This window comes from Castor canadensis, chromosome 11 (genome assembly GCF_047511655.1).
Source record: "Castor canadensis chromosome 11, mCasCan1.hap1v2, whole genome shotgun sequence".
Classification (NCBI taxonomy): Eukaryota; Metazoa; Chordata; class Mammalia; order Rodentia; family Castoridae; genus Castor; species Castor canadensis.
The window spans coordinates 131157865-131183859 of NC_133396.1; the positions used below are offsets into that span (position 1 = coordinate 131157865).

General features: G+C 41.4%; 1 protein-coding gene and 1 non-coding gene across 5 annotated transcripts; both read left to right on the forward strand.

The window, feature by feature from the left end:
* Nucleotides 1-77: 77 nt before the first annotated feature.
* On the forward strand, nt 78-25513 carry Ddx59 (DEAD-box helicase 59). 4 transcript variants are annotated; one of them, XM_074048685.1, is made up of 8 exons: nt 78-227; nt 1543-2348; nt 4356-4523; nt 8579-8668; nt 17969-18220; nt 18768-18920; nt 19432-19609; nt 24174-24309. In XM_074048685.1, exons 2-7 carry the CDS (start codon nt 1554-1556, stop codon nt 19597-19599), a joined length of 1626 nt encoding a protein of 541 aa, XP_073904786.1. In that variant the 5' UTR covers nt 78-227; nt 1543-1553; the 3' UTR covers nt 19600-19609; nt 24174-24309. The 4 variants fall into 4 exon arrangements, with proteins under 4 accessions (XP_073904786.1, XP_020028136.1, XP_073904785.1 ...); XM_020172547.2 differs by having other exon boundaries at nt 79-227; nt 19432-19560; nt 24174-25512; XM_074048684.1 differs by having other exon boundaries at nt 90-326; nt 19432-19560; nt 24174-25513.
* On the forward strand, nt 15107-15224 carry LOC141414463 (small nucleolar RNA SNORA32). Its single transcript, XR_012439491.1, has one exon. It is a non-coding gene; the product is annotated as a small nucleolar RNA SNORA32 (small nucleolar RNA).
* Nucleotides 25514-25995: the final 482 nt, after the last annotated feature.

Sequence of the window (25995 nt, forward strand, 5' to 3'; positions counted from 1 at the left end):
CAAGTCCTACCTAGCTCCGCCTCCCGCCTCGCCCCGCCCCCGCCGCGCGGAGGCGCCGGCCCCTCCCAAAACGCGGAGAAGTGGACTCTGGCTCCGCTCCACTTTCCCCGGCCCGCCCAGGCCGCGCTCCAGCGGGACGGGTCCGGGCTTGTCGGCAGGAAGCCGGGCCCAGCGCCTACACGGGGAGCGGCCTGGAGCGGGAGCGGAAGCGGCCCAGGCCCGTGCGGGTGAGCGTGCGCGGGCCTCTCTCCGTCCCGCTTCCCCTCCTCAGGGATCGGGGCGCGAAGCCGCGGCAGCAAGGTGGTCACAGGACCACCTTCCCTCCGGTACCCTCCTCCTCCTTCCCGCCCCCGGCGGGAACCCGGCGCCCCTCCCGCCCGTCCCCTAGCAGCGCCCTGACGTGCACGCGCCCTGGGGTGGAACGCGCGCGGCCGCGGGAGAGGGGCCCCCGCCCTGCCCGGCTGGTGTCGTGTCGCGGCTTTGGGGACTTGAAGCTGCCAGCGCCTCTCGCGTGGAGCAGACCCCACCCGCACGTCCCCGGACTTGCGAAGCAACCCCAGCCCCTCAGATGAGTTTGTGCAGGAATTGTTCTGGAAAGCGGAGTTTCAGGTTTTTTTAAGTATATTTGGAAGCCTCCAAATTAGGTTAAAAGTGTTCTCCAGTCACTAGGATTTTTGTTAAAAAGCAGAAATTGTGCTTTGGAGCCAGAGGGCAAGCACACTTAAAAATCAAGAACTCTAGGCGAGTTTCTTCTGTCGGTACTGGGGTTTGAGCTTCCGTTCATGCTTGCAAGACAGGCGCTCTTACCACCTGAAATACCCCACAGGCCTGGCAGAGTTTCTACATGTGCAAAACCAGTTTTATTTGGAGCTAGACCTGGCAGTTAACTTTTTAAATTAATTTTTTTATTGTGATGCTGAGAATGGAACCCAGGGCCTCACATGCTAGGCAAGTGCTCTGTCACCAAGCTGTACCCCCAGACCTATAGGTAGATACAGATATATGCACAGATATGTGTTTTATTATACTATGTAACATACATAATGTGGTCTGTAAAAGAAAACATTTGTGTGTGTATTATGTACATGTAAGGTGCTACCAACCCACTTTATATGGGTTTTGTAAAGATTAAAGCAGTAAACACTGAACAAAAGAAGCACTCAGCATTACTTACAATGAGCATTATAACATTGTTTCGATTTTAAAGTCTTAGTTGTGATGGACCCCCTCCCGTTTTCTTCTGTGAAAATGTACTAGAAAGATTTACTCTTGGATTTCTGTAATACTTGATCCTTGAAAGTGCAAGTGATCAGTAAACCGCAGGGCTGTGTTAAGCGGTGTGCTCCCTACTCCAGTGTGTGAGAGGAAGGACATAATTTTTTCATCAGCGGAAACCAAGAAAAGGGAGAAAAGCTTGGTTCAAGTAGCATCATGATGTCTTCCCTGTTTCTTTGAGGTAAAACAGTAGGACACAACCATACAGGGTTATGTGTGAACTTAATTGAGGGTAAAATATATCTCATTCTGTGATTTCCTCAACAGAATATTGAAGGATGTTTGTTCCACGATCTCTGAAAATTAAGAGGAATTCTAATGATGATGTCAAAAGTTGCCTAACTAAGAAAATTAAGGCAGACGCAGAAGACCTTCAAGTGGACAAAGGCAGAGATGATCCAGTCCGTGCTGTAAGCACAGAAGAAGCCACAGCCCCAGACCTGCCTAGCAGTGAATCGGACTCCTTCCCCAGTTCTGCTGGCCAGTTGGCCAAGGTTTCTGAGCAGGATACAAAGGACAGCCATCCTTTTGAAGAGCCTGTGAAATCATTTGCCAAAACGCAGCGCTGGGCAGAGCCCGGGGAGCCTGTGTGTGTTGTCTGTGGTCGATATGGAGAGTACATCTGTGACAAGACAGATGAAGATGTGTGCAGCTTGGAGTGCAAAGCGCGACATCTTGTACAGGTTAAAGAAAAGGAAGAGAAATTAAAACTCAGCAATCCACAGGACGCTGGTTCTCAACCAGAGCCTCCACTTGGTGCTTTTTATGTATACAGAGAACACCCCTTTATATCCAGCCTTCGGGAAGACCAGATTGAAAACCTTAAACAGCAGCTAGGAATTTCAGTTCAAGGGCAAGAAGTCACCAGACCCATTATTGACTTTGAACATTGTGGTTTCCCTGAGGCTTTAAATCACAACATGAAGACATCAGGCTATGAGGTGCCAACCCCCATCCAAATGCAGATGATCCCCTTGGGACTTCTGGGAAGAGACATTCTGGCCAGTGCAGACACTGGCTCAGGAAAAACAGCTGCTTTCCTTCTCCCTGTTATCATCCGAGCTTTATTTGAGGTAATTTATAAGCTCACAAGCAGATGGGCTATTTACCAAGTTTCATCCTTCACTGTATTAAATTTGCAAGCTGAAACCAAATATTTGTACCTTAAGTCAACTGAACCTCATAGTGATTCTGCTTCTTTCTGGTAGTTTGTAGGCAAAACATAATTTTATTTTTATTATTTTGTTGGGGGTAGGGCTTGGGTTTGAACTCAGGCCTTAGTGCTTCCAAAGTAACACATTCACTCTGGTTCTTTTCGTGGGGCGGGGCAGGGAGTGTCTCAAACTTTTGCTGGGATTGGCCTCGAATACTGATCCTCCTGATCTCAGCCTCCCAAGTAGCCAGGATTCCAAGCGTGAACCACTGGCGCCTGGCCAAAACATAATTTTAGAGAATTTTTCTTTTATGAGGTTGAACTAATGACCTCTTGATTGAAGTTCTAACAATTATTTTCCTTACAGAACGTTTTATTTTTAACAGATTTTCTATTAAAAGATGAAGCTTTTGATCTGGGGGAAATCCTGCTGACCAGATGAGCTGCAATTTATATGTCAATTAAGCTTCCTTGGATTTTGTATTTTGAAGAGACTGACTGCTTTATATCAAAGTCGTAACTCTTCTTTAGGATTTCAAAATATACCCTCAAATGTGATTCATAGTTCATCTTTAAATAATAACACCTGACCTTATTAGCTCATAGTGTATACAGTACCTTCACACAATTCATTTAACAATCGTTTCGAGAAATTGTTTACCAAGAGCAGGTTGACTGTCCCTTAACTGAAATCCTTGGGCTCAAAAGCGTTGAAAATTTTGGAGTTTTTCTGATTTTGGAACATTTGCATAGACTTTACCAGTTGAGCATCCCTGATCCAAAAATCCAAAATATGATGTATTCCATGATGTGAAACTTTCAAACGTCATGCTGGTGCTCACAAAAATGTTTTGTGATTTTTAAGAGCATTTTGTATTTCTTACTTTTGGTTTGGGGGATGCTTTTAACTTGTACTGGAGAGCTTTTGAGCTATGAACTATGGCAAGGTGAGAAAGGAGTGTAAAATGTGGGTAAAGAGAGGAGAGATGAAGACGGAAGAAAAAAAACAACAGAAAATTAAAGAGTAGTAGAAGAGCCAGGTGTGATGGTGCATGGCTGTAATCCCAGCACTTAGGCTGAGGCAGAACTATCATGACTTCTTGGCCACCTTTGTGACATAGCAAGACCCTATCAAAAAAAAAAAGATAATGTGGGGAAAAAAGTGAAAGTAGTAGATGTTCAAAACATAGGTCACACTCACTGGAGTACCAAAATAGAGCTATATGGAAACCCTTCCCCTACACAAACACACACAAAAACACAAACACACACACTCACTCTCTCTCTCTCTCTCTCTCTCATATAAAAGTAAGTTCTTAGCCAGCATCAGTGGCTCATGCCTGTAATCCTAGCTACTTAGAAGGCAGAGATCAGGAGGATCAAAGTTCAAGAAACTGTCTCCAAAAATACCCAACACAAAAAGAGCTAGGAGACTGGTTCAAGTAGTAGAGTATCTGCCTACCAAGTGTGAGGCTCTGAGTTTGAACACCAGTACCTCAAAAAAAAAAATTCTTTAGACAAAGAAAAAGCGAGTCTATAAATGAGCTGAGGGGAGAATGAGGAGAATACCAAGCGTTGACCAGATCTTCATGGTGACTGTTGGGTTTTTCTCTTCAGAAGAGGGTTACTAGAGATTGGAGGGTCCAACTACGAGGAAACCTTCAGTTTTCCCACCTTGGGTAAGATGGACACCTCTACCTGGCCCAATTTTGATATTTTATTGCATATCTGTGTTATGTAGAAAATGGGATCGACTTAAAGATGGTTTTTGGAGGAAAAATTTGCATGCAGTGAGCAAAAAGGCAAGAGGGCTCCTTTCTAGAATTCTTGAAAGGAGAAATGTTCCTGAACTCAACTGAGAAGAGTTAGTCCATGTCAGCAGAAATGAATTGTTGGTGTTTCTGCCTTGTTTTTCATGTCTTTGCAGAGTAAAACTCCTTCTGCACTTATTCTCACGCCAACAAGAGAGTTAGCCATTCAGATAGAGAGACAAGCTAAGGAACTGATGAGCGGTCTGCCACGAATGAAAACCGTGCTCCTTGTGGGGGGCCTCCCCCTCCCCCCACAGCTCTACCGCTTGCGACAGCATGTCAAGGTAAGCTCACATCTGACTGGACATCTTTGAAAAGTGTTGCAAGCAGTAAAGGAGCTAGTGGGCCTTTACTCCTTTGGCATTTATGTGCAATTTTAAATAGCTTTTAAATTCTTGCCTAGTAAGTCTTCATTTTTTTAAGTTCATTTTATACAGGAAAGAAAAGGAGCACAAAATAGTGAGTGTCTGTTGTGTGCTACACACGGTTGGATGTTCTCAAGGGTGTCATTGCCTTTGCTTTGGAAGGGGGTTTGGCATAGCCTGTCTTTCATAGTTGAGAAGTTGAATTTTAGAAAGCTGGGATATATCTAAGGATTGGTTGCTAATAATACTTGTCAAAATTGAAATTTTACTTTATCTTACTCTGCTCCCTACTTATGAAGTCCCAGGGGAAGAGCTGAGACACCAGGGAGTTGATGGGTCACTCCTGGGGAGGGACAGCAGTTATCAGCCTTTTTTATAGGAATGTTGGAGGCCAAACGAGATGTATGTGACAGATTGAAGACATGTAAAATATAATTTTAAGAAATTACAGGTTGATAGGCTAGGGATGGAACTCAGTGGTAAAGCTTACCTCACATGTGTGAGGCCCCAGGTTCGAGCCTCAGCACCAGAAAAAAACAAAACAAAACAAAACTACAGGTTGATAAGAAGATACTGGATCAGAGACTTTTAATGTGGGCCTCCAATATATAAAACAGGTAAAGGTGGTTTTTTGCTAGGCTACCACTGAGCTTCCACTGAGCTTCATCCTCAGCCCACAGAATTCTAGTAGTTTTTAAACAACTAACTTTGCATTCCCATTTTTAAGAGATAAATTAATGCAGTGGTGGGGTCTAGTTTGCAACATTTAGTAACTCAGATGATGGTTACAGTGTTTTCACACACTTTTCCTAAAAACAAAAAAAAAGTCTCAAACTTAAAGAAAGGTGACCAATACAGTATAAAGAACATTTTTTTTTCTTCTCTTAAGCTCCGTGGAAGTAAGTTGTTGGCTTGATGTCCTATCACCCCCATGTGCTTTATAGAGTATGACAAGGACATTATTAGTTTTAATACATTGGGAATTAACACTGATATCATGTACACCTCAGACCGATTCAGAGTTTTACCACTGTCTCACCTTTTTTTTTTCCCCCTAGCTGAAGAATCCACCTCAGAATTGCATGTTGCATTTAGTTGCCATGACTCTCTCTCATCTTCTTCAGTGTGGAATGGTACCTTGGTCTTTCCACTTTTTTCATGATCTTAACACTTTTAAGATGTGCAAGCCACCTTTGAAGCACATCCCTAGTGGAAGAGATTCAAATTCTGTATCTTTGCCAGCAATATCAGGCTTTGATATGATGCTTTGTTCTTTTCATTGCATCTGTTTAGGTGACAGATTTCAATTTGTCTGTTTCCTGGTCAATTTTGGTTTTGGTGGTGAACTTGGGGCTTCGTGTTTGCTGGGCAGACACTGCCACTTGAGCCATACGTCCAACCCTTTTTGCTCTGATTATTTTGGAGATAGGGTTTTGCTTTTGCCCAGGCTGGCCTAGACTATAATCCTCCAATTTTATGCTTTCTTCCATTGCTGGGGTGATAGGCACATGCTACCATGCCCAGCTTTTTTTTGTTGAGATGAGGTCTCAGAAACTTTTTTGCCTGGGCTTGCCTGGAACCACAGTCTTCCCTATCTCAGTCTCCCAAATAGGATTACAGACAGGCATGAGCCACCTAGCTTTATATTTAGTAAATATTTTGCTTCTTTACCTATCGTATTTTTCTATTTTATTTGAAGGTCTATAGTCTGCTATTCCCATTATTTGTTTTGGTGCCCAGGTTGTCTCTGATTTGACCAGTAGAAGTGCCTTCAAGTTGGTGCTTTGTCCTTTGATCATGAGCACTCTGAGTACTTCTGTCTAAAAGAGGATGCTCCATTCTGGCCTTGTTCTGTCTCTAGTCCAGCCCTGGAATCGTGCCTTTCTCTAAGGAGCCCTTGGTTTCTGAATGTGGGCTCTGTATGTGCTCATTGCTTTTGGGCTGTCACCCTTCTAGAACCTGTCATTGGGTAGAGCTAATTCAGTTCTAATTCAGCACAGCAGGAGTTCAAGTCTTTTGTTAACCATACTTGTAACTAACAGGGGGAAACCTGCTACCTACTTTCCTTTATGTATGTATTGATTTGACCAATCCTCTTACATGTGTCTAGTCTCTTAAGTGTCAGCAGTGTCCCTTCCCCTGCAGCCATGCTCCATCACTAGGCTCCTCACCCCTTCAGGCTCCAGCCACTATGCAGGCTGCCTATCTGCAGGTCCCTCCTCTGCCGCCGTGCTCACTCCTTGCTCCAGCCCTGCTTCCCCACCAGCACCCTCTAAGAAAAAAATAACTGAGACATTTTTCAAGAGCAAGGGCAAAATAAAGAGCTTTTCAGATTACCAATACTGGGAAATGTACCAATACATCATCTAAAGGAGCTTTGAAGCTAAGATATTCTATGGATAAAGAAGAGGATTCCAAAAGGGGAGGTATGATATGGAAGAAAAATTGGTGTCCAGAGAAGACAGCAAGATGTGGGTAAATGCAAATAAACATTGACTGAATAAAAACAGTAATAATAACAGATGGAAAATGCGTAGTGGCCAACAGTAGCATGTAAGTGCAGGGCAAATGTGATTGGTGTTAAAGCATTTGTCCTTGACTGTCCAAGAAAAAGGAAGTTTTAATTAACTTTACACTTTATTAAATTATATATGTTTGTTACTAGCACTCAGGAGGCAGAGGCAAGGATAGAGCGTTCGAGATCATCCTTGGCTATATTGGGAGTTCCAGGCCAGCCTGTGCTCCATCGCAAGAGTCTGTCTCAAAGAACAAAACAAGCCAGGTGTAGTGGCTCAAATCTGTAATCCTAGCTATTTGGGATATAGAGATCAGGAGGATCATGGTTCAAGGCCAGCATGGGCAGAAAGTTTTCGAGACCCCATCTCAACCAGTGGCTGGCTGTGGTAATGGCTGGGCGCAGTGGTGCACCTGTCGTCCCAGCTGTGGGGAAGCACAGATAGAAGGATTGCAGTCCATGCTGGGCATAAAGTGAGATCCCATCTCACAAATAACCAATGCAAAGCAAAATGGTACATATTTGTTACAATGAAAGGGAAAGCTTTTCAAGAATAAAAAAGAGTTTCTAACTTTCTAACCAAGTGGGGGAAGGAAAGGAAGGAATAAACTCAACTGAGAATAAAAAATTAAAATTGAGTTGAAAGTTTGTGAGGAACGCTACCGTTCTGAAGCTACAGATCCTATAACCCTGAGATGTCACGCTCAGTGATTTCACCAGCCTGTCTGTGTGTATTTGACAAGTGAAATGCAATTGAATTTACTAGATCAGTCGTAACTCTTCATCTATTAGCAGGCACTTTCTCATTTAATCCTTGCCATAATTATTGACATTTCCACTTTATGGATGAGAGAACAGATAGCCCAGTATTAACACTAGAGCCAGGATTGCTACTGAAGCTTTTTTGACCAGAGAGGCCCTATTTTTAGCCACTACTTCACTTAGTATAGTATATTTTAAAACTCTTAAGAATCTTGAGTAGTCTTAAAAACCACTGTGCCGGTCTCTTAATTTCAAAATGAAATAATAGGCCTACAGAGGTGAAGGAATTTGTACTTGTTCAGAGAGCCAAATAGCTGTCAAAGTGCCTGTGAGGCCCTTCCTGGTCCCTGTTAATCCTCAAGCCTCACCCAGGCCATTACCTGCCTCCCTTCCACCTGTAAGCCTCACTGGCCTCAGGAATCCTCACCTCGCTCACTCCCACTGATCCTTTAGGTTTGGGCTTATGTTCCAGGAAGGACTGCACAGAACCCTCCATTGAGTATGTACCGTATTGCATTCGCACTTGTTTCTTCCTTTATGTTACAGGTTTGTTGAGAAACTGTGCCTGACTTACTCATCATTGAATTTTGAGCACTTGACTCAGTGTTTGGCATATGCTTGACACTCACTAAAAATAGAATGAATGAATGAATGAATATTTTCTAATTTGTAAATTTGCTTTTTCTTTTTTATTCAGGTTATCATAGCAACTCCTGGGCGACTTCTGGATATAATAAAACAGAACTCTGTGGCACTCTGTGGTATAAAGATTGTGGTAGTTGATGAAGTAAGTGATGCTTAAAAACCATTTAGTCATGTAATTTTATGTAATTTATGAAAAGTATATTATAGTTATATAAATTTCATTGTATATTCTGGGCATTTTCTGCACTAAAGGAAAAAAATTCACGGGCTTTAATAAAATTACAGAGGCGTCTCCTAAGCTGTTTCCTGTGCACACTACAGCTAGACTAAGGCACAGTTCACTAAAATGAAGCCAGGTATCTTCCTAATGATAGAAAGCACACATTCATTAGGTACCATATTCTCAGTGGAAGTTTTTAAAACATTTTTGATGGTTTGTCTTCCAAAATAAAGGAATCTGTGACAAATAGTTTTTTAGTGGGAATTATGGAAGTAACTAATAATGCTTGGTTGGATGGCCTTGTTTTTTTTTTTCTATGTGGACATAGGCATCTGTGGTTGGGATTTTCTTTGTTAATATTACCATACAAGGATTTTATACTTTTGGCTTATGCAATAAGATAAATTTAGTGCATTATTATATATATTATATTATTATAATTATTAGATTATATTCCATCACACTGACAAGCCTGAGAACTTAAAACCTACATGTCAGTCCACACTGGCCATGTGCCATTCCTGCCGGCAGGGCACATGTCCCACCAGCAGTGACCGTAGTCTTGGTGTTCCCCAGCAGTGATGGAAGTGTGGGGTGCCAGGAGCTGACCAGTGATAGCACCCCAGCATGCCCTGAGGGTCCCACTACATAGCAGAGTATGTGGAAGGATGGAGTATGGAGCCAGGATCCTCAAGAGCAAGGTTTGTACATTTTCACCACCTGTGAGATGTGAGGCAGGCTGCTTACTGTTCTAGAACAGCAGTGGTAAGGATGAAGAAAGAGTGCAGCTGGCCTCTTGATGCTGACCGTAGGCTGTGTACCCTATACACGCCTCAGCCCAGGCCCTGTGCTTGGGCTGCACACATTGTGACTGGGGAGACCTGGGTTGGGAGAAAGACAGAGTGCAAGAATGTCTCATAGTCCTAAAGAAACATGAAAAGACACCATTCAGCACCTACAGGTCTGTGAAGGTAGGGCCTCTGATGGAGCTGACTTTTTGCTTCTGGCTATTATGAGACTTAGTGCTCGCACGGCTCAGCTTCCCTTTCTTGATAAGGCCTGGCTCTTACCCTTGCCCCATCTTTAGAGCCTGAGAAATTACTCTTTTGTTTGTTGGTTTGTTCAGACAGGGTCTCACCCTGTGGCCCAGGCTGGCCTGGAACTGGCTATGTTGCTCATCCTGGTGTGGAACTCAGGACCCTTCTGCTTCAGTCTCCCAATGGCTGGAGGTACAGCTCAGTGGTAGTACTGGGATTACAAGTGTACACTACCAACTCAGCTGAGAAATGATTCCTGTATGGGATTTAAAGTTAGGTTTTATTCATCCTCCCTTCTCTGTACAGCATTGTCATTTTCTTAGTTAAAAGGTTTCAGAGGGCACATCAGTGCTGTGTGCACTGTTAGGTACACAAGAAGTACCCATTCAGCAAACATACATTGAGTGCCAATTAATACAGCCCCTGTCCAGGCTCCTCAGCACTTAAGGAATATGGTTTCTGTGTCTTCTAGAGAGGAGATGAGCTGGTAAACAACATTATCAGTTATGTACTGAAGCTGACGTCAGCACAGAAGTGCTGTTTAGGTGCAGACTGACCAACTCTGGATGGAATTACACAGAAGTTTTGAATACCATTCAAACCTACGAGGTGCTAAAGTCTTACTGAAGAGAAAAGACGTATACATTTGAAGTAAAGACCAAACATGATCTTCTAGACTGAGATGCAAAAGTACTCAAATGCGTGATGTAGTCTAGGGGTGGCAAATGCTTTCTGTAAAGAATCAGTAAAATTTTTAGGCCGTGCAGGTCATTATGGTCTCCACACAACCATAGACAGTATGAAAATGACTGGTTGCAGGTCCATAGTTGGCACGCACCTATCCGATCACTTGGGAGGCTGAGGCAGGAGGATCACGAGTTCAAGGCCAGCTTTGGCTATGTAGCAATACCCTGTCTCAAAAAACTAATGACTGGGATGGTACTTCAGTGATAGAGCACTTGCCTAGCATGTACAGGGCCCTGTGTTTTATTCCCAGTGCCCCCAAAAAAGACAATGTTTACACAAACTTTATTCATTGGAATTTGTCCTGAGAGTCATAGTTTTACAACCATTGATAAAAGCTGTTAGTGAAATGGTAAGATTGTATATGATATGATTGTACAAGACAAGTTCAGAAGGAGAAATGAGAGAGTGACGTATTAGCACTGTGAAACATAGCTTGTCAGAGGTAATGGAATTTGACCTTGACCTCAAAAGATTTAAAAAGGTTTAGAAAACAGAGGGCATATCAAACATAACATAAGCAAAGTCAGAAAGTCCAAGTATCCTGTGGCAGGTACAGGAAGAGACCAACCAGCTTGAAGAATTCTTCCTGAGAAATAATAGGAAGTACAGTTGGGTAGTTAGGGTGGGGTCAAATTATAGAGGGCCCTGCAAGGGAGGAGAAGAATTTGGGTTTGATGTGGGAGGCAATGAGGCTTTCCAAATTACTGAGTTCGGGTGTAACATGTTGAAAGTGGTGGTTCGGGAAGGTTATCCTGCTCAGTACAAGAGAAATTAAAGAAGAAAGAATCTGTGAGACCAAGAAGCCAGCAGTCCAGACAAGAGGTGAAGGGGTCAGGGAGAGGGTGGAGGCAATGGGACTCAAGGGTTAATTCTGTAAAGCCACCACTTGCGAGTCTTCTGATGACTGAATACAAGGGAGGAAGAAGAAATCAGCCGTAGATGTGACTCCATAAATAATAGTTGTGTCTAATTTTAGGAAAGGGTAAGTGCATAAATGCTGGGTCGTGGTGCTACTGTTTGAGTTTGGGTGTTGGAGCCCATTTGACACAGAGGCTTCTCTGAGGGAGGAAGATTGGAGGGAAATAAGCAGAGAGACAAAGATTGAGCTAAGGGCCTGGCAAGGACTTGGACACTGAGTCAGTAAACAGAAGTAGTCTGAGAGACAGAGGGAAGCTAAGAATGATTGACATCCGTCAAAGACAGAAGGCATGGTTTCAAGGTAGGGGGAGTGGTCAGAGACAAAAACTGAGATAATTCATTGGAATTTAAAAATTCTACTCTGTCACCTTTCTGTGTCTCCTATCAGACCTGCTCTTTGGCCTAAAATTCTCTCCCACCCCATCATCCAGCTCCTCCTTCCTGCTTACTGCTTCAGAGCAAGGGACTCTGAAACCATTCCCCATTCCCCTTCTGAGACTTTGGGCCTTCTCTCCCATGCTATGGTGAACTGTGCACAGACTTTATTATTTCTCTTGTATTTATTATTTCTCTCTGTTGTGTTCCTGATTGTATCCCACTGATCTGTACAGTGTCTGCCCAAGTTGCCTAAAGATAAGACTGTCCTATGGCCAGACACCAGTGGCTCACACCTGTAATCCTAGCTACTCAGGAGGTAGAGATCAGGAGGATTGAGGTTTGAAGCCAACCTTGGGCAAATAATTCACGAGACCCTATCTCAAAAAAACCCATCACAAAAAAAAAAAAAAAATGAGTGCTGGTGGAGTGGCTTAAGATGAAGGTCCTGAGTTCAAACCCCAGTACTGCCAAAGGAAAAAAAAATCTCCTAGAGGCCCGGGTGTGTGTTCAGATCTGAAATGGAGGCTGGGGCAGGAGGATCATGAGGTAGAGGCCAGCCTGGGCTATCTAGTGAGACCCTGCCCTATTGTGACAAAAAGAAAAAAAAATTCATGGCATGTTCAGTGAATATAAACAAGATCAGACCTCTCACTTGGATGTTCTGATTCTCTAGGCTTGAGTTGGAGCCCAAGAATATTTAAAAACTCATTCCAGGTGATTCTCACTTTCAGAGAGGTTTGGGACACACTGAGTGACATAAAATTCGGTGCTTTTTCAGTGCTTAAAATTAATGTTATTTATTTACAGAGTACATTTTCGGGGCTTTTGATGTGCTAGACATTGTTGGTTTTGGGGATATAGTGGAAAGTGATACAGATGAGCTCTCTGCCCTACAGAGCTGTGACAAATGTACCCAGTTAAGGTGATATGGCAGAAACAATCAGGGGTTGCCTTAGATAGGTAGGTGGGGACTCTTTGAATGAGAAAGAGGTAGTCACAGGAAGACCCAGGTATTAACAGGAGAATGAGCCTGAGTTGTTTGGGGATAGAAAGAAGGCTGGTGTGGCTGGTAAGGAGACTGAGGGAGAGTGGTAGGAGATGAGGTCAGAGAAGGGGAGAAGGTTGAGCATTTGCAGAACTTTGAGGCCATGGCTGGAAGTTGGGTTTTATTGTAAGCGTGATGGTTCCTTGAGGAGAACAGATCATGGAGTGAAGTGTCAGGCATGGGAGCAGCCTCTTAGGTGTGAGCTGAAGCGAAGAGATCAGCCTTGGTCTACCACTAACATTGGTGCCAGCAGAACTGGTAATGGAGTAGACGTGGAATGATGGAGCGAGGAGATGGAACAGTGTTTCGAATGATGCTGCTTCATGGAGAGTTTGAACCTGTTAAATTTTAAGGGCCTGTTAGATCCTGGTTGCTAAATGGGCACTTGGTTTCTGCCACTAACATTATGATCAGGTAAGATTCCGGGAATCTTTGATACATACATGGCTGGTATTCAGAGCTGTGGAATGTGTCGGTCCTACCTAGGGAGAGAGTGGAGATGGGGAACAGAAGCGGGCCTGTGCCCCAGCACATGGGGGTCTCCAGCATAGGGAGACTGAGCAGAAGAGAAAGGAGTCTGAAAAAAAAGGGGAGGAGAAAAATCATGAGAGAAGAATGCAGGTGTGTGAAGGAGGATGGTAATTATGTTATGGGCTCTAATGTAAATATATAGTATTTCAAATATATGAATACTGAAAGTTTTGCCGACTCATCTGTCTCCCTATGAGACCATGAATTCTGTGGAAGTAGGGTCTGTTCATGTGTCTTGACCACCTGACACCCAGCCTTTCAGCTTCATGTTTACAATGTAGATTCTACAGCCAATTACCCGCGTCTGTGTCCCACCTTACCCCTTAATAACTAGGTAATCTGCCTCAGTTTCCTCATTGTAAAACTAGGATCACAGTGGTGCCTCCCTCCCAGGGCAGCACTGGGAAGGTGCCTGGCGCATGTGTGCACCAGGTAACGTGAACTCTGAAGCAGTCAGCCCCTTAGTAAAGGTTTGGTGGGTGAGTGAATGTTTAGCCCTGGGACCTCAACAGTGAAGTTTTGGTAGTAAAGATGCAAGTCAGATTGTCAGACATTAATGACATCATGAGTGATGACAAAATGTAGGCAGGACTAAAGACAACATTTTCCAGAAAAGTTTAGCAGTTTATAGTTAGGGGTCATTCACATTTACCTCTTTTTCTATATCTTACTCTGCGTTTACCTCTTACTGTTGCATTTTCTGAGTAGGTTTGTTTTAATTGTAAGTGGTAAGAAATGGAGACTTGAAATACCTTATATTTATGTAGAACTCTTATCTCTAAAATTTTTTTATGGGTTCACTTATTTTTATTAGTGTGAATTAATTGTACAAAGAGGATTCATTGTGATACTTAATATGTGCATATAATGTATTTCGATCAAATTCACACCCTGTATTACTCTATCGTTGGTTTTTTTTTTTTGAGAAAGAGTCAGACTATGAAGCCTTGGGTCTTGTAACCCAAGGTGGCCTTGAATTCAAGATCCTCCTCTCTCTGTCTCTCTCTTTTTTTTTTTTTTTTTTGCAGTACTGGGGGTTGAACTCAGGGCCTACACCTTGAGCCATTCCACCAGCTTTTTTTGTGAAGGGTATTTTTGAGATAGGGTCTCAAGAACTGTTTGCCTGGGCTGGCTTTGAACCTCAATCCTCCTAATCTCTGCTTCCTGAGTTGATAGGAGTATAGGTGTGAGCCACCGATGCCCGGTGTCGTTTGTCTTGTTTCTCAAGTGTAAAGCAGGAGAGTTTATTGAGATAGAAAAGAGTAAATTGGGAGAGGAGAGCCCCCAGAATTGGGGGTGGGAGGGTCCCAAGAGACAGTGCCCTGAACCTGGCTCTTAAGAATTTTTTTTAAGTATGTATTTTTCACATTTTAATCTACTAGCATTCTCTAAGGTAGGAAATGGATTTATAAATAGAAAACTGAGGTGTAGAAAGTAAGGTTTTCCCACATACAATTAAAATGGGGACTTTGAAAAATACAATTTAAATGGGGACTCAGCATGAATATTGCGTTTTTGAACGTAAGAGTGAAACAGCATTTCACACACAATAATCACCTTGCTACGTGTGGTTTTTCCATTCTGTTATTTTGTATTCTATCATATTTTCTGGGTTTTTTTTAAACGCTCATCATGGCCGATTCTGCATTTTAAATGACAACTGTATTTTAAGAGTAATCTAGGCACATTAAAAATAAATTGGAACAGTCATTACCAAGGCTTTTAGAATGCAGTTTCTCACTTGCTATGGTCATGACCACAAAAAATTTTCCCACTAGGTTTTCTGCACGCTGCTTTGTTAGCAGTTAATCTGGGGACAGTATTTCCCAGTAGAAATAGCCATGCAAGTCACAGGACTTTGCTGATGGCTGCTTCATTGCTACTGCAATTTTGTAACAGCCAAATTGCAACATTTGTAATTGTCTTTCTTGATTATGTTGTGTTCATCTCTTATGTTAAGAAAATAAATAAATAAATAAATAAATAAATAAATAAATAAATAAGTTGGGAGCTGGGAGAGTGGGGCCTATATTCCTCCCAACTTAAAATAGCTGTAGTTAGTACATTTCTTTTTACATATCTTCTGCACATGGTTTGTAAGAGATTAAAGAGTCCCAACTTCAATCTGTACACATTTGGGAACCTGCAATGGATTTTAAGCAGGAATGTGTCACAATCAGACAGGTTTCTGGACATGAATAGCCTGAAAGCAGGAAAACGGTTACCAGGACGTAAGGGAGACTCTGAGCCAGGCTAGTGGTGTAGGATGGGGAGGAGCATTTCTAGACATGTTTCAGAAATCTAAAGGGAGTTGGTGCTAATGTCTGGATTGTTGCATTTACCAAGTTTTCTATGGTGAACACATTCTATTATTCTCAAAAATTATTGTAAAGAGAGATGGAGACTTGAGGCTCAAGGTGGCTCTTGAGGAGTGGTTTCCACCTGAAAGATAAGTCAGCAAGGTGAGGGTGAGGACCAGTTTATAGAACAGTGAATTGGAGTGAGAACGGGGAGGACAGGAGGCAGCAGGCTAGACCACCTCCACAAGGCTTGCAGGAGAAGAGAGGCAGAGGAATTTATTTCCAAAGGCCAACATAGGAGAAACAAGGCATCTACTGAGATGTGTGGGGCTTGGTGGGATTATTGAGGAATGTGGGGGATTTTTGCAGTGTACCTGAGTGTGTGTGTGTGTGTGTGCTCACTCAGATGTTTTCTGTGTCTCATAATCAATTCAACTGTTGACTGAAACTTGGGCTGTAGGCTCTGTCATAGTGTGTTATGTATTGTGTATACTTTAGTTCCCTGATCCTCATAGCAGCCCTGTAAAGTAGGTATTGCAGGTTGAACATATCTGATCCAAAAATCTGAAACCTAAATGGTCCAAAATTCAAAACTTTGTGGGCACTGGCATGACACCATAAGTGGAAACTAGCACACCGTGAAACTTTGTTTCATGCACAAAATTATTAAAAATATTGTATAAATTATCTTATGGCTAGGTGTACAAGGTGTTTGTGAAACAAATGAGTTCTGTGTTTAGACTTGGGTCCCATCCTCAAGACATCTCATTATGTATGAGCACATATTCTTTATAAAATCCCCACTCCAAAATCTGAAATCTAAATCACTGCTGGTCCCAAGCATTTTGGACAGGGAAATGCCACCTGTATTGTCTTTCTCACTTGTGAGGGGAAAACCGAAGGCTTAAAGCTAATATCATTGCTTAAGGGCACAGCTGGAGCCATGATCAAAGCCAGCCTGTCGTGGTTAGTTCCTGTTTTTAAATTTTCATAGAATGAATAATATTAAAACAATTGTTCAAACTTCAAACAGCAGTACATTGGTGGGCACTTGAAAAACACAGTGCCTTAATTTGAAATAAGTTAAATCTTATTATTACCAAATTGTAGGCATCAAGATAGGCTTAATTTTTTAAAAAGCAACACTAATTTAAATTTTTCCTTTTTGCTTAGCAGCTCATTTGTTATTAAAAAATTCAGAATTATTTTCAGATGTGAAAACCCCTGCCGTCTCAATAAAATACTTCAATACTGGTGGAGTGGCTCAAGTGGTAGAGTGCCTGCCTAGCAAGCATGAGGCCCTGAGTTCAAATCACAGTACCACCAAAAAAAATCAATAAAATACTTCAAACTGCATAATTTATAAATAACAAAAATTTATTTCTCATGCTTCTGGAGGGTAAGTCCAAGGTCAAGGCACTAGCTGATTCCATGTCTGAGGAGGGCTTTCTGCTTCGAAGATGGTGTCCTCTTGCTGAATCCTACACAGCAGAAGAAGGAGAGAAGTAATCCCGTGGTGAGGGTGGCGTCCTCCTAACTCAGTGCTTTTGGGAGAAATACCAACATTCAGACTACAGTAGTCCCCAACATTAAAATTTTTATTTAAAATAATTTTATTATAAACATAGCATAAATAAAATAAATTTTGCAAGGAAAAAAAGTGAAATTGCCAGATTGGCAGAGTGGCTCAAATAGTAGCACACAGGGCTCTGAGTTCAAACCCCAGTAGTACAAAAAAAAAAAAAAGTGAAATTGCCACCAAGTCTGGCTAGCAATTTGGTCTCTCCATTCTATATTTGTGCAATATTTTGTAACACATAGTCTGGCTAGCAATTTGGTCTCTCCATTCTATATTTGTGCAATATTTTGTAACACATAGTGTCATGTATGTGCAGTGTTTCGTGCTTTGCTTTAGTCTCCTGGCAGTCACCCGATATCTAATAAGGGCTTTCTGCTCATTGACATGGCAGTAGAGTGTTGCTTGGATTTTCCATAATTTACCAAGTCCTTTATTTATTGAGAGTATTTAGGACACATACGGTTTTTGCAACTATTAATGCCATAACAGCCGTATCATTGTAAATATTTAGTTGCACAGTTTATAATTTTATGTAAAAGTTTCCCTGTTGAATATTTGCCTTTTAACATTATTTAGTTTTCCTGTGAGAGTTTTACATTTCTTACATCCTTAAGCATACCACCCTTGTCTTGGGTGGCCCTGGGTTTTTATGTCAGGAAGACTAACTTTAAAATGCTTTAATTTTAGGCTGACACCATGTTAAAGATGGGCTTCCAACAGCAAGTGCTTGATGTTTTGGAGAACGTTTCTAGTGATTGCCAGACCATTTTGGTTTCTGCCACAATTCCAGCTAGCATAGAACAACTAGCAAACCGGCTTCTGCACAACCCTGTGAGAGTCGTCGCTGGAGAGAAGAATCTGCCCTGCTCCAGCGTGCGGCAGATCGTCCTGTGGGTGGAAGACCCAGCCAAAAAGAAGAAGCTATTTGAAATATTAAATGTGAGTAATGAGGCAGTCAACCATGGCTTCTGGGCTGTATTTGCATTCTTCACCACTCTGAAGAGAATGACTTTTTAATTGTAGTTTTTGGGGAATTTGATATAGAGACTTAATAATAAATTGCCTTAGCTGGGTCAGAATTCTTCGTGGATCGAATTTTTATTTGTGAAAGCATGCTGTATAGACACAGTTATAGTTAGGGTGGGGGTTGTATGTTGTTTGAGGTGGGTTTTGCTTATGAGCCTTTGCTGGTCTGTAACTCAAGGTCTTCCTGCCTCAGCCTTATGATTGCTGGGATCACAGACATGCATCACCAAGCCTGGAACATTTGTGATATTAGTGATGGGAAATGTGAAGGGCAGTAGGTGAGCTTCTGTTTTGTGCCGATTTTAGAGAAAACATTCATTTTTAGCAGAATAAAGCTTTTTTCCTCATTAACGATACTTACAAACTTTTCAATAACTAACTTGTACTAATGCTTGCAGAAAACCTTCCCATTGTAAAATATGTTCTATGAATAATTTTAAATGCACTTTTTATTTTTCAGGATAGGAAACTCTTCAAGCCTCCAGTATTAGTATTTGTGGACTGCAGACTGGGAGCAGATTTGTTGAGTGAGGCCGTTCAGAAAATCACAGGTCTAAAAAGCACATCGATGCATTCAGAGAAGTCCCAGATAGAAAGAAAAAGTATACTGAAGGTTTGACACTCAACAGTCTCTATTCTTCTCTTTCTTGCACACCTGTCTTGACTCACTTTTGAGAGATACCACATTACCAGGTGGTTTGCAAAACAGGCCTATTTCCAAATACTAGGAGAGTTCCGGGCACACAGTAAGCATTAAGCTAATTTTTACTCTTATGCAGGCTTCTTTGTTTTTGTGGCAACAAGCTTGTTCTCTAGGAGTTCTGTATTAAATGTATTACTAATTCAGAGTCCCCTGTTGCTGAAGTCAGGTCAGTATGGTCCAGGCAGAGCAGTGGTTCCTATTTGGAAAAGATTTGCCTGAGTAAATTGATAGTGTAATACCATGGGAGCTGGGGAGAATTTAGGCTACACACATTTTTCAGGTATAATAAGACTTGTGTTTATTGAGAAGATATTGTAACAAAAGTATTGAAATAAGCACTGAAAAAAAGAAAAGATAGCAGAGTTACATAAAAGCATATGAAATAAGTTCTGAAGAATGAAATTTGTTGCTTTTTGTAAAGGGTTTACTGGAAGGAGACTACGAGGTTGTGGTGAGCACTGGGGTCCTGGGACGAGGCCTGGACTTGGTCAGTGTGAAGCTGGTTGTGAATTTTGATATGCCCTCAAGCATGGATGAGTACGTACATCAGGTAAAGATGTTCAGCCTGTGGCCACCTGTGTGTTTATGAGTATTACTCGGTAAGATATTGTTGGTGTGGTGCTAAGTTTAAAAAAAAAAGGATATAAAGCTTTATATATTTTTGTTCTTTTTGTGTGTGTGTGTGTGGTACTGGGACTTGAACTTGGGGCCACACCAGCCCTTTTTGGTGATGGGTTTTTTCGAGAAAGGGTCTCGCAGACTACTTGCCCGGGCTGGCTTCGAATATGATCTTCCTGATCTCTGCCTCCTGAGTAGCTAGGATTACAGGCATGAGCCGCTGGCACCCGGCTATTTTTGCTCTCTATTTTTGCTCTTAAAATATACGTGTGTATAAACTAAATTTTGTTTTTGAAAGTGGTAGGTAGGCCTAAAATGTGTTTAAAAAAAAAAACTGAAATAGGTAATCTAAAATGTTAGTTTAAAAAAAATTAGATACAAATTTTTGGTTTATTTTTGCATATTTTTTCAATATTTTTTCTTTTGTTTTGTTTTTTGTATTTTTGGCAGGACTAGAGTTTGAACTCAGGGCTCCACACTTGCAAAGCAGGCACTGTACTGCTTGAGCCATGCCTCCAGTCCTCTCAGTGATCGTGTTAATGGCTTTTGTAATCAAAAAAGAAAGCTCTGTTTAAAACAATTATTTTAAGTTGCTGTATCTGTCCAAAATAAAATCGATCCTTTTAGGTATTTGTTTTTTCAGGAATCTTGTCTTCATCTCTCATATCCTTGTTTGTTCTAGTCTTTCACCTTTTCAAGTTTCGTTTCTTTCCTTTGCTGCCAAAGGTAACAATACCTTCCCTTCTGAGAACAGAGCCTTCTCTTAGTGGGTTATCTCCCTCACTGCTGCCTGTCTTCCTTCTTGGGCATCACTTACAGCCTCTGAGTAAAGGCTTTCTCTCATGTTCTTAGAGCCACCCCTGAAGGCCACATTTACTTGAGTCACCCACTGAAACGTTTCTGATGCCTGTATACATTGCTGCTTTCATTTTTACTTAGATTCAACAACTTCTTTTCTTCTTGGTAGCACCTCATTTACCTTGCCTCGGGGATTGAGTAACACACAGGAGTTAATTGTTCAAATAACTGAACTTATCTTCTCTCACATTTTTAATAATTTTGGATGAAAATCTTTCTAAAATAGTAAAGATATTTAAAGATATTTAAGAAGCTTCTTTGCTTCTTAAATATTACTATTTAACCCTTTCCATGCTATCCCACAGCCAGCCTGTGGCTCTCAGTTACTCACTGTGTCCCATGCTGTAACACTGTGCTGACATCAGTCTCCTCTGCTCAGATGGCTTTAAATGTGTTTCTCAACCTCTGTATCTGGGTGTTTTGATTTGTTTGCTTATTTGAATAATTAAAGTACATATCCATCCATATGATAACAAATAATGCAAATAACAAAAGATATAAAATGAAAAGCAGTCTTTTTTTTCCCTTCCTTTTCTACCTTTTGAGTGGTTACACAGTTAACAGTGCAGAAATATAAAATATATGTATACATTCACATTAGCATATATGTAAACACACATGCATATGTACACCCACTCAAGTACACATACCTACCACACATATGTAATTGGACCACATTGTACCAACTGTTCTTTGCCTTGCCTATTAAATATATCTTAGATAATCATTCCTTGTCAGCATGCTTAAGGGGTTCCATTTCATAAATGTTGACATGCATTGAGGGCTTACTCTGTGACCAGGCTCTTTACAGGTTCTCTAAACGTTTTTACTTCATTTCATCTGGCTTGTGTTGTCCTGCCTCTGCAAAGTACTGTCACATGTGAATGTGCTGTTGCTTATTTAACAGATCTTACTGATGGACAGTGAACTGTATTTTGTAATTAAATAATGCTGCAGTACACATCCACATACTTACCTCTTTATACCTCCTGTGTGAGTATTACTGTACAATAAATTCCACCTGACATGATGGCTCACACCTGTAGTCCCAGCTACTAGGAAGGCTGAGGCAGAAGATCACTTGAGCCCACCAGCCTGAGTAACATAGCAAGACCCCATTTCCAAAACAAAAATCCTAATATAGCTGCTAAATCAGAGACTATGTGTATTTAATTTATAATAGGAATTTTCATGTGTCTGATTTTAATTTGGGGGGTGGAGAGCTTCTGAGAAGTGATTTGGGATTTGTTAACATCGGCTATCAGCTAGATTACTGGATGGCGGGTTTTTTGGGGTTGTCAATGTTTTACATTACTGGCGATTAAATCAGGGCTTTGCTCATGCTAGGCAAGCACTCTACCGCTTTTTAGTTTGAGACAGGGTCTTGCTGAGTTACTGAGCTGTCACTGAACTTGTGATCTTCCTGCCTCATCTTCCCAAGTAGCTGGGATTACAAGTGTGTAGTACTGTGCCTGGCCATCACTTTATATGTCAATGTAAATGCTATAGGTAGAATTTACATGCTGTCCAGTTCACACAATTAAAGTGAATTCAGATAGTTAACTGTTTTGTAATATATTCATACAGCTGTACAACCATCACTACAGTCAGTTTTAGAAAATTTTCATTTCCATAAAAAAATACCTTGTTCCGTCAGTAGTCACTCCCCATTCTACAATTGCTCTGTATCACATACACACACACCCTCCTCCCTAGGTGACTACTCCTCACTCTGCTTCCTGCCTGTATAGACTGGTCTCTTCTGGACTTTCCATATAAGTGGAATCTTGCCATTCTTACGTGACTTGCTTCTTTCGGTTAGCATATGTTTTCAGCGTTCACCCATATCCTAGCATGTACTAACATATCATTTTCAATTGCCAGTTATGTGGAAATACCACTGTTGTGTATCCATTCATCAGCTGCTAGACATTTGGGTTGTTTCACATTTTGACTACTCTGAATACACTGCTTTGAACATGCATGTACAGGTTTTTGTGTGCACACGTGTTTTCATTTCCGTTGGATGAGTACCTAGGAATGCAGTTGCTGGGTCATGTGATGACTGTGTAACATGCTGCTTTCCAAAGGGACGTTACTCTTTTACGTTCCCTCCAGCAGTATACAGGAGTTCCAAATTCTCCATGTCCTTGCACCCTGGTTACTGTCTGTCTTTTCTGTTATAACCTAATAGGAGAAAATGGAATTTCATTGTGGCTTTGATTTTCATTTCCTTAATGGCTAATGATGTTGATGGAGCCCCATTTCGAGTGCTCACTGGCTGTTTGTAAGTCTTCTTTGGAGGATTTTGGAGAATGTTCACATCCTGTGCTTCCTGCTCCCCCACCCCTTCCAGTACTGGGGATTGAACTCAGGGCCTCAAGCTTGACAGGCAAGCACTCTACCATTTGAGCCATGCACCCAATTTGTTTACTTTTCAGTTTATTTTTCAAATAGTGTCTCACTGACTTTTTGCCCATGTAAAAAGCGAGTGATCCTTTCCATCTTCCTGCCTCCCAAGTACTGGGATTACAAGCATGCATCAAGATACCAGCCTGCTGTGTCCAATTTTTAATTGGGCTGTCTATCATGAAGTTGTAAAAGTTTTTTATATACTCTGGAATACGCTTATCAAATACACAATTTGCAAATAATTTCTCCCATTTTGTGCGTTGCAGCCATTTCTTATACTGATGTTTGTTTATATTGGAACAATTCAGTAATATCATTAAGCAGATCAGCAAAACTGATAATGAAACAATATTCACTTCCCTCACTTCTCCCCAGTCTCGTTCCCTAGAGGCCACCCCTTTCAGCTTTTTTAGGGTTTCTTCTTTTGCACTGTTAATGCCCTATATATTAGCAGGAATCATTTCTTTCTGAATATAGACTAATATAAATCTTTCTGAATATAGACTAAGTTTTACGTCTTCATTAATGAGCAGGTTGACCGTGATTTTGTGTTTTCCCCTCGTCTGAGGAGTTGCTCAGTATATTTTCACCGTATGTTTGGAGAAAAGTAGATTTGTGTCTTCTTATACACAACAACTTGTGTCCATTTAATTTTACTGAAATGACAACTACAGAAATGAGTTAGTTTAAATCTACCTTTCAATGCATTTAAGGACACTAATGCAAATGGTCTTCTTGCTGTTAATACAAGGGCATTCAAAATTTTTTACCTTAAGCCACCCACAGTGAAAAACATTTCTGTCACCCTCTCCCCGCTCACACACACACAGGATGGACTGAGACACAAGTTTCACAGATCAATTAACTTTTGCCATATGTGATCACTATCTTAATTTTGTATTTGGGCTGTTTTATTAAAAAATATGCTTCTGGCAGCCCACAAAATTGATTTCACAAATAATTTGAGATACACATTAAAATACTGCTAATATTTCAAAAAATACTGCTGGCGGGGACGTTAGCTCAGTGGTAGAACTCCTGCTTATCATGCTCACAGCCCTGTGTTCAGTATCCAGCACCAAAAGAAAAAAATTTAAATAAATCAGAAGTACCTATCTTATGAATGTTTTTCCCCCTTGGTGGCATTGGGGTTTGAATTTCTGAACGAGTGATAATCTGAGTAAAACATCTTTAAATAGTAGTCTTCAGTTTCTTTCAGGAGACATTAAGATTCTGTGTGAGCATTTTGAAAACCTCCTTTGCTTGGCATTTCAGGTTGGAAGAGTGGGGAGACTGGGTCAAAGTGGAACAGCAATTACCTTCATCAACAACAACTCAAAAAGACTCTTCTGGGACATCGCAAAGAGAGTCAAGCCCACGGGGTCCATTCTTCCTCCGCAGCTGTTAAATTCTCCTTACCTTCATGAGCAGAAGAGAAAGGAACAGCAGAAAGACAGACAGTCACATAGCGACCTGGTTACAGGAGCCAATCTTATGGACATTATTAGGAAGCACAATAAAAGCAATTCTCAGAAATAATTTGTGAGGCCATTTTCACTCATTTTTATTGTTCAGCAGAATTTCTATAAATGATTACTGTACAGTGTGAGTACATGAGAATGTAAATGAAACAAGAATCTTTAAGAGATGGTTTTTTTTTTAATTTAGTAAAATTTGTATAGCAATATTATGTTTATTTCCCTTAAGTCTCATAAATTAAAAACAAAGAAAGTGAATTGCTAATAAAATTTTCCACTTGACAAGTTTCATTTGTTTTTAAATAAATGGCCCTCAGAGCTATTGTCAGGGCCAGAGCTTTCACAGCAAGGTGTCTCCCTCAGAGGGTGGCCCTGCAATGTACCTGCACTGATTGTCCCCTCAGTGCAGGTACATTGACACTTGAATTGCTGTGGAATGAATGAATGTTGGTTGGGTAACCAAATTTTTAATATACTGTGTGCTGCTTTTCAAAGTAATGTCATTATTGTTAAGTGTTGTTTTACTAATTCATTGATAGTTTTAAATATTGGAAGGAAGGATAGGTATTTGGCTTTCAAACATTCATACATTCTTTAAGCACTGGTAAGATTTGTGGGGAATTTTGACAGTGTGTTCCACAGATATTGACACTTAAACCAGCTTTATGGCTTCAACAGCATTCCTGAGAGGTGTGGGAGAGAGTCCCGGATAGGCAGTGTGTTACTGAGACTTTTCTTTCTTTTTTTTCCATTAATTTTTTATTAGGATATGTTCATTGTACAGGGGGTATTCGTTGTGACAATTCCATGTAAGCTTATATTGTACATTGGTTAGATCGCCCTCCCCATCTCTCTCCCCTCGACCCCTTCCCTGCCCCACTTAAAACAATCGCAAGAGGTTTCTTTGTTCTATTTGGTATAAATATCTGAAGTCCATCCACCATATACTCTCACCTTAATCTCCTTCATTCACCCTCCCTCCTCCCCAAAGTACCCCCCCCAACTATTTTACAGTCCTGTCTTTCATTAATATCTAAGCCGATGTTCAAAGGGGTTTCTCAATGTGTCCATGCCGTGAGTGTATTTTACTTTGGTCTGTTCAGCCCCTTCTACTACTCTCCCTTACCCCTTTACCTCTCATCCCGCCCCCCCCCCCCCCCCCGACTTTACTGTGAAAAAAGACCTCACATAAACAACTTAAGGGAGGTTTACCTTGGCTCATGGTTTCAGTCCGTCATGGCAGGGATGGTGTGGCAGAGCAGTTTACATCATGGTGGCCAGGGAGCAGACAGAGAATGACTGTGCTCCAGAACTTTCTCCTTTTCCCCCTGTTATTCCCCATATGGGCCCCCAGGCTATGGGATGATGCAGCCTACATTCCGGGCAGGTCTTCCGTCTTTGTTAATCCTTTCTGGAAACTTCCCCACAGGCACACCCAGAAGTGTGTTTTACTAATTTCCTTTGGTGTTTCTCAATCTAATCAAGTTGACAAGGAAGATTAATCATCACAGGGAATGTGTTAGTGTTGTCTTTAGCCAAAGAAAAAAAGGAACCAAAGTTTCCCTAAAGTGTATGAACCCTCAGGACTCAGGTGCTCTATCTCTGTGTTTCTTCTAGCT

What these genes read in the sequence shown, in the direction of transcription:
- Ddx59 (XM_020172547.2), top strand. Translation starts at nt 1,554, where the DNA reads ATGTTTGTTCCACGATCTCTGAAAATTAAGAGGAATTCTAATGATGAT. An exon ending in GCTTGCGACAGCATGTCAAG is followed by an intron (nt 4,524 to 8,578) that starts GTAAGCTCACAT and finishes TTTTTTATTCAG; the next exon opens with GTTATCATAGCAACTCCTGG. An exon ending in TGGATGAGTACGTACATCAG is followed by an intron (nt 19,561 to 24,173) that starts GTAAAGATGTTC and finishes TTGGCATTTCAG; the next exon opens with GTTGGAAGAGTGGGGAGACT.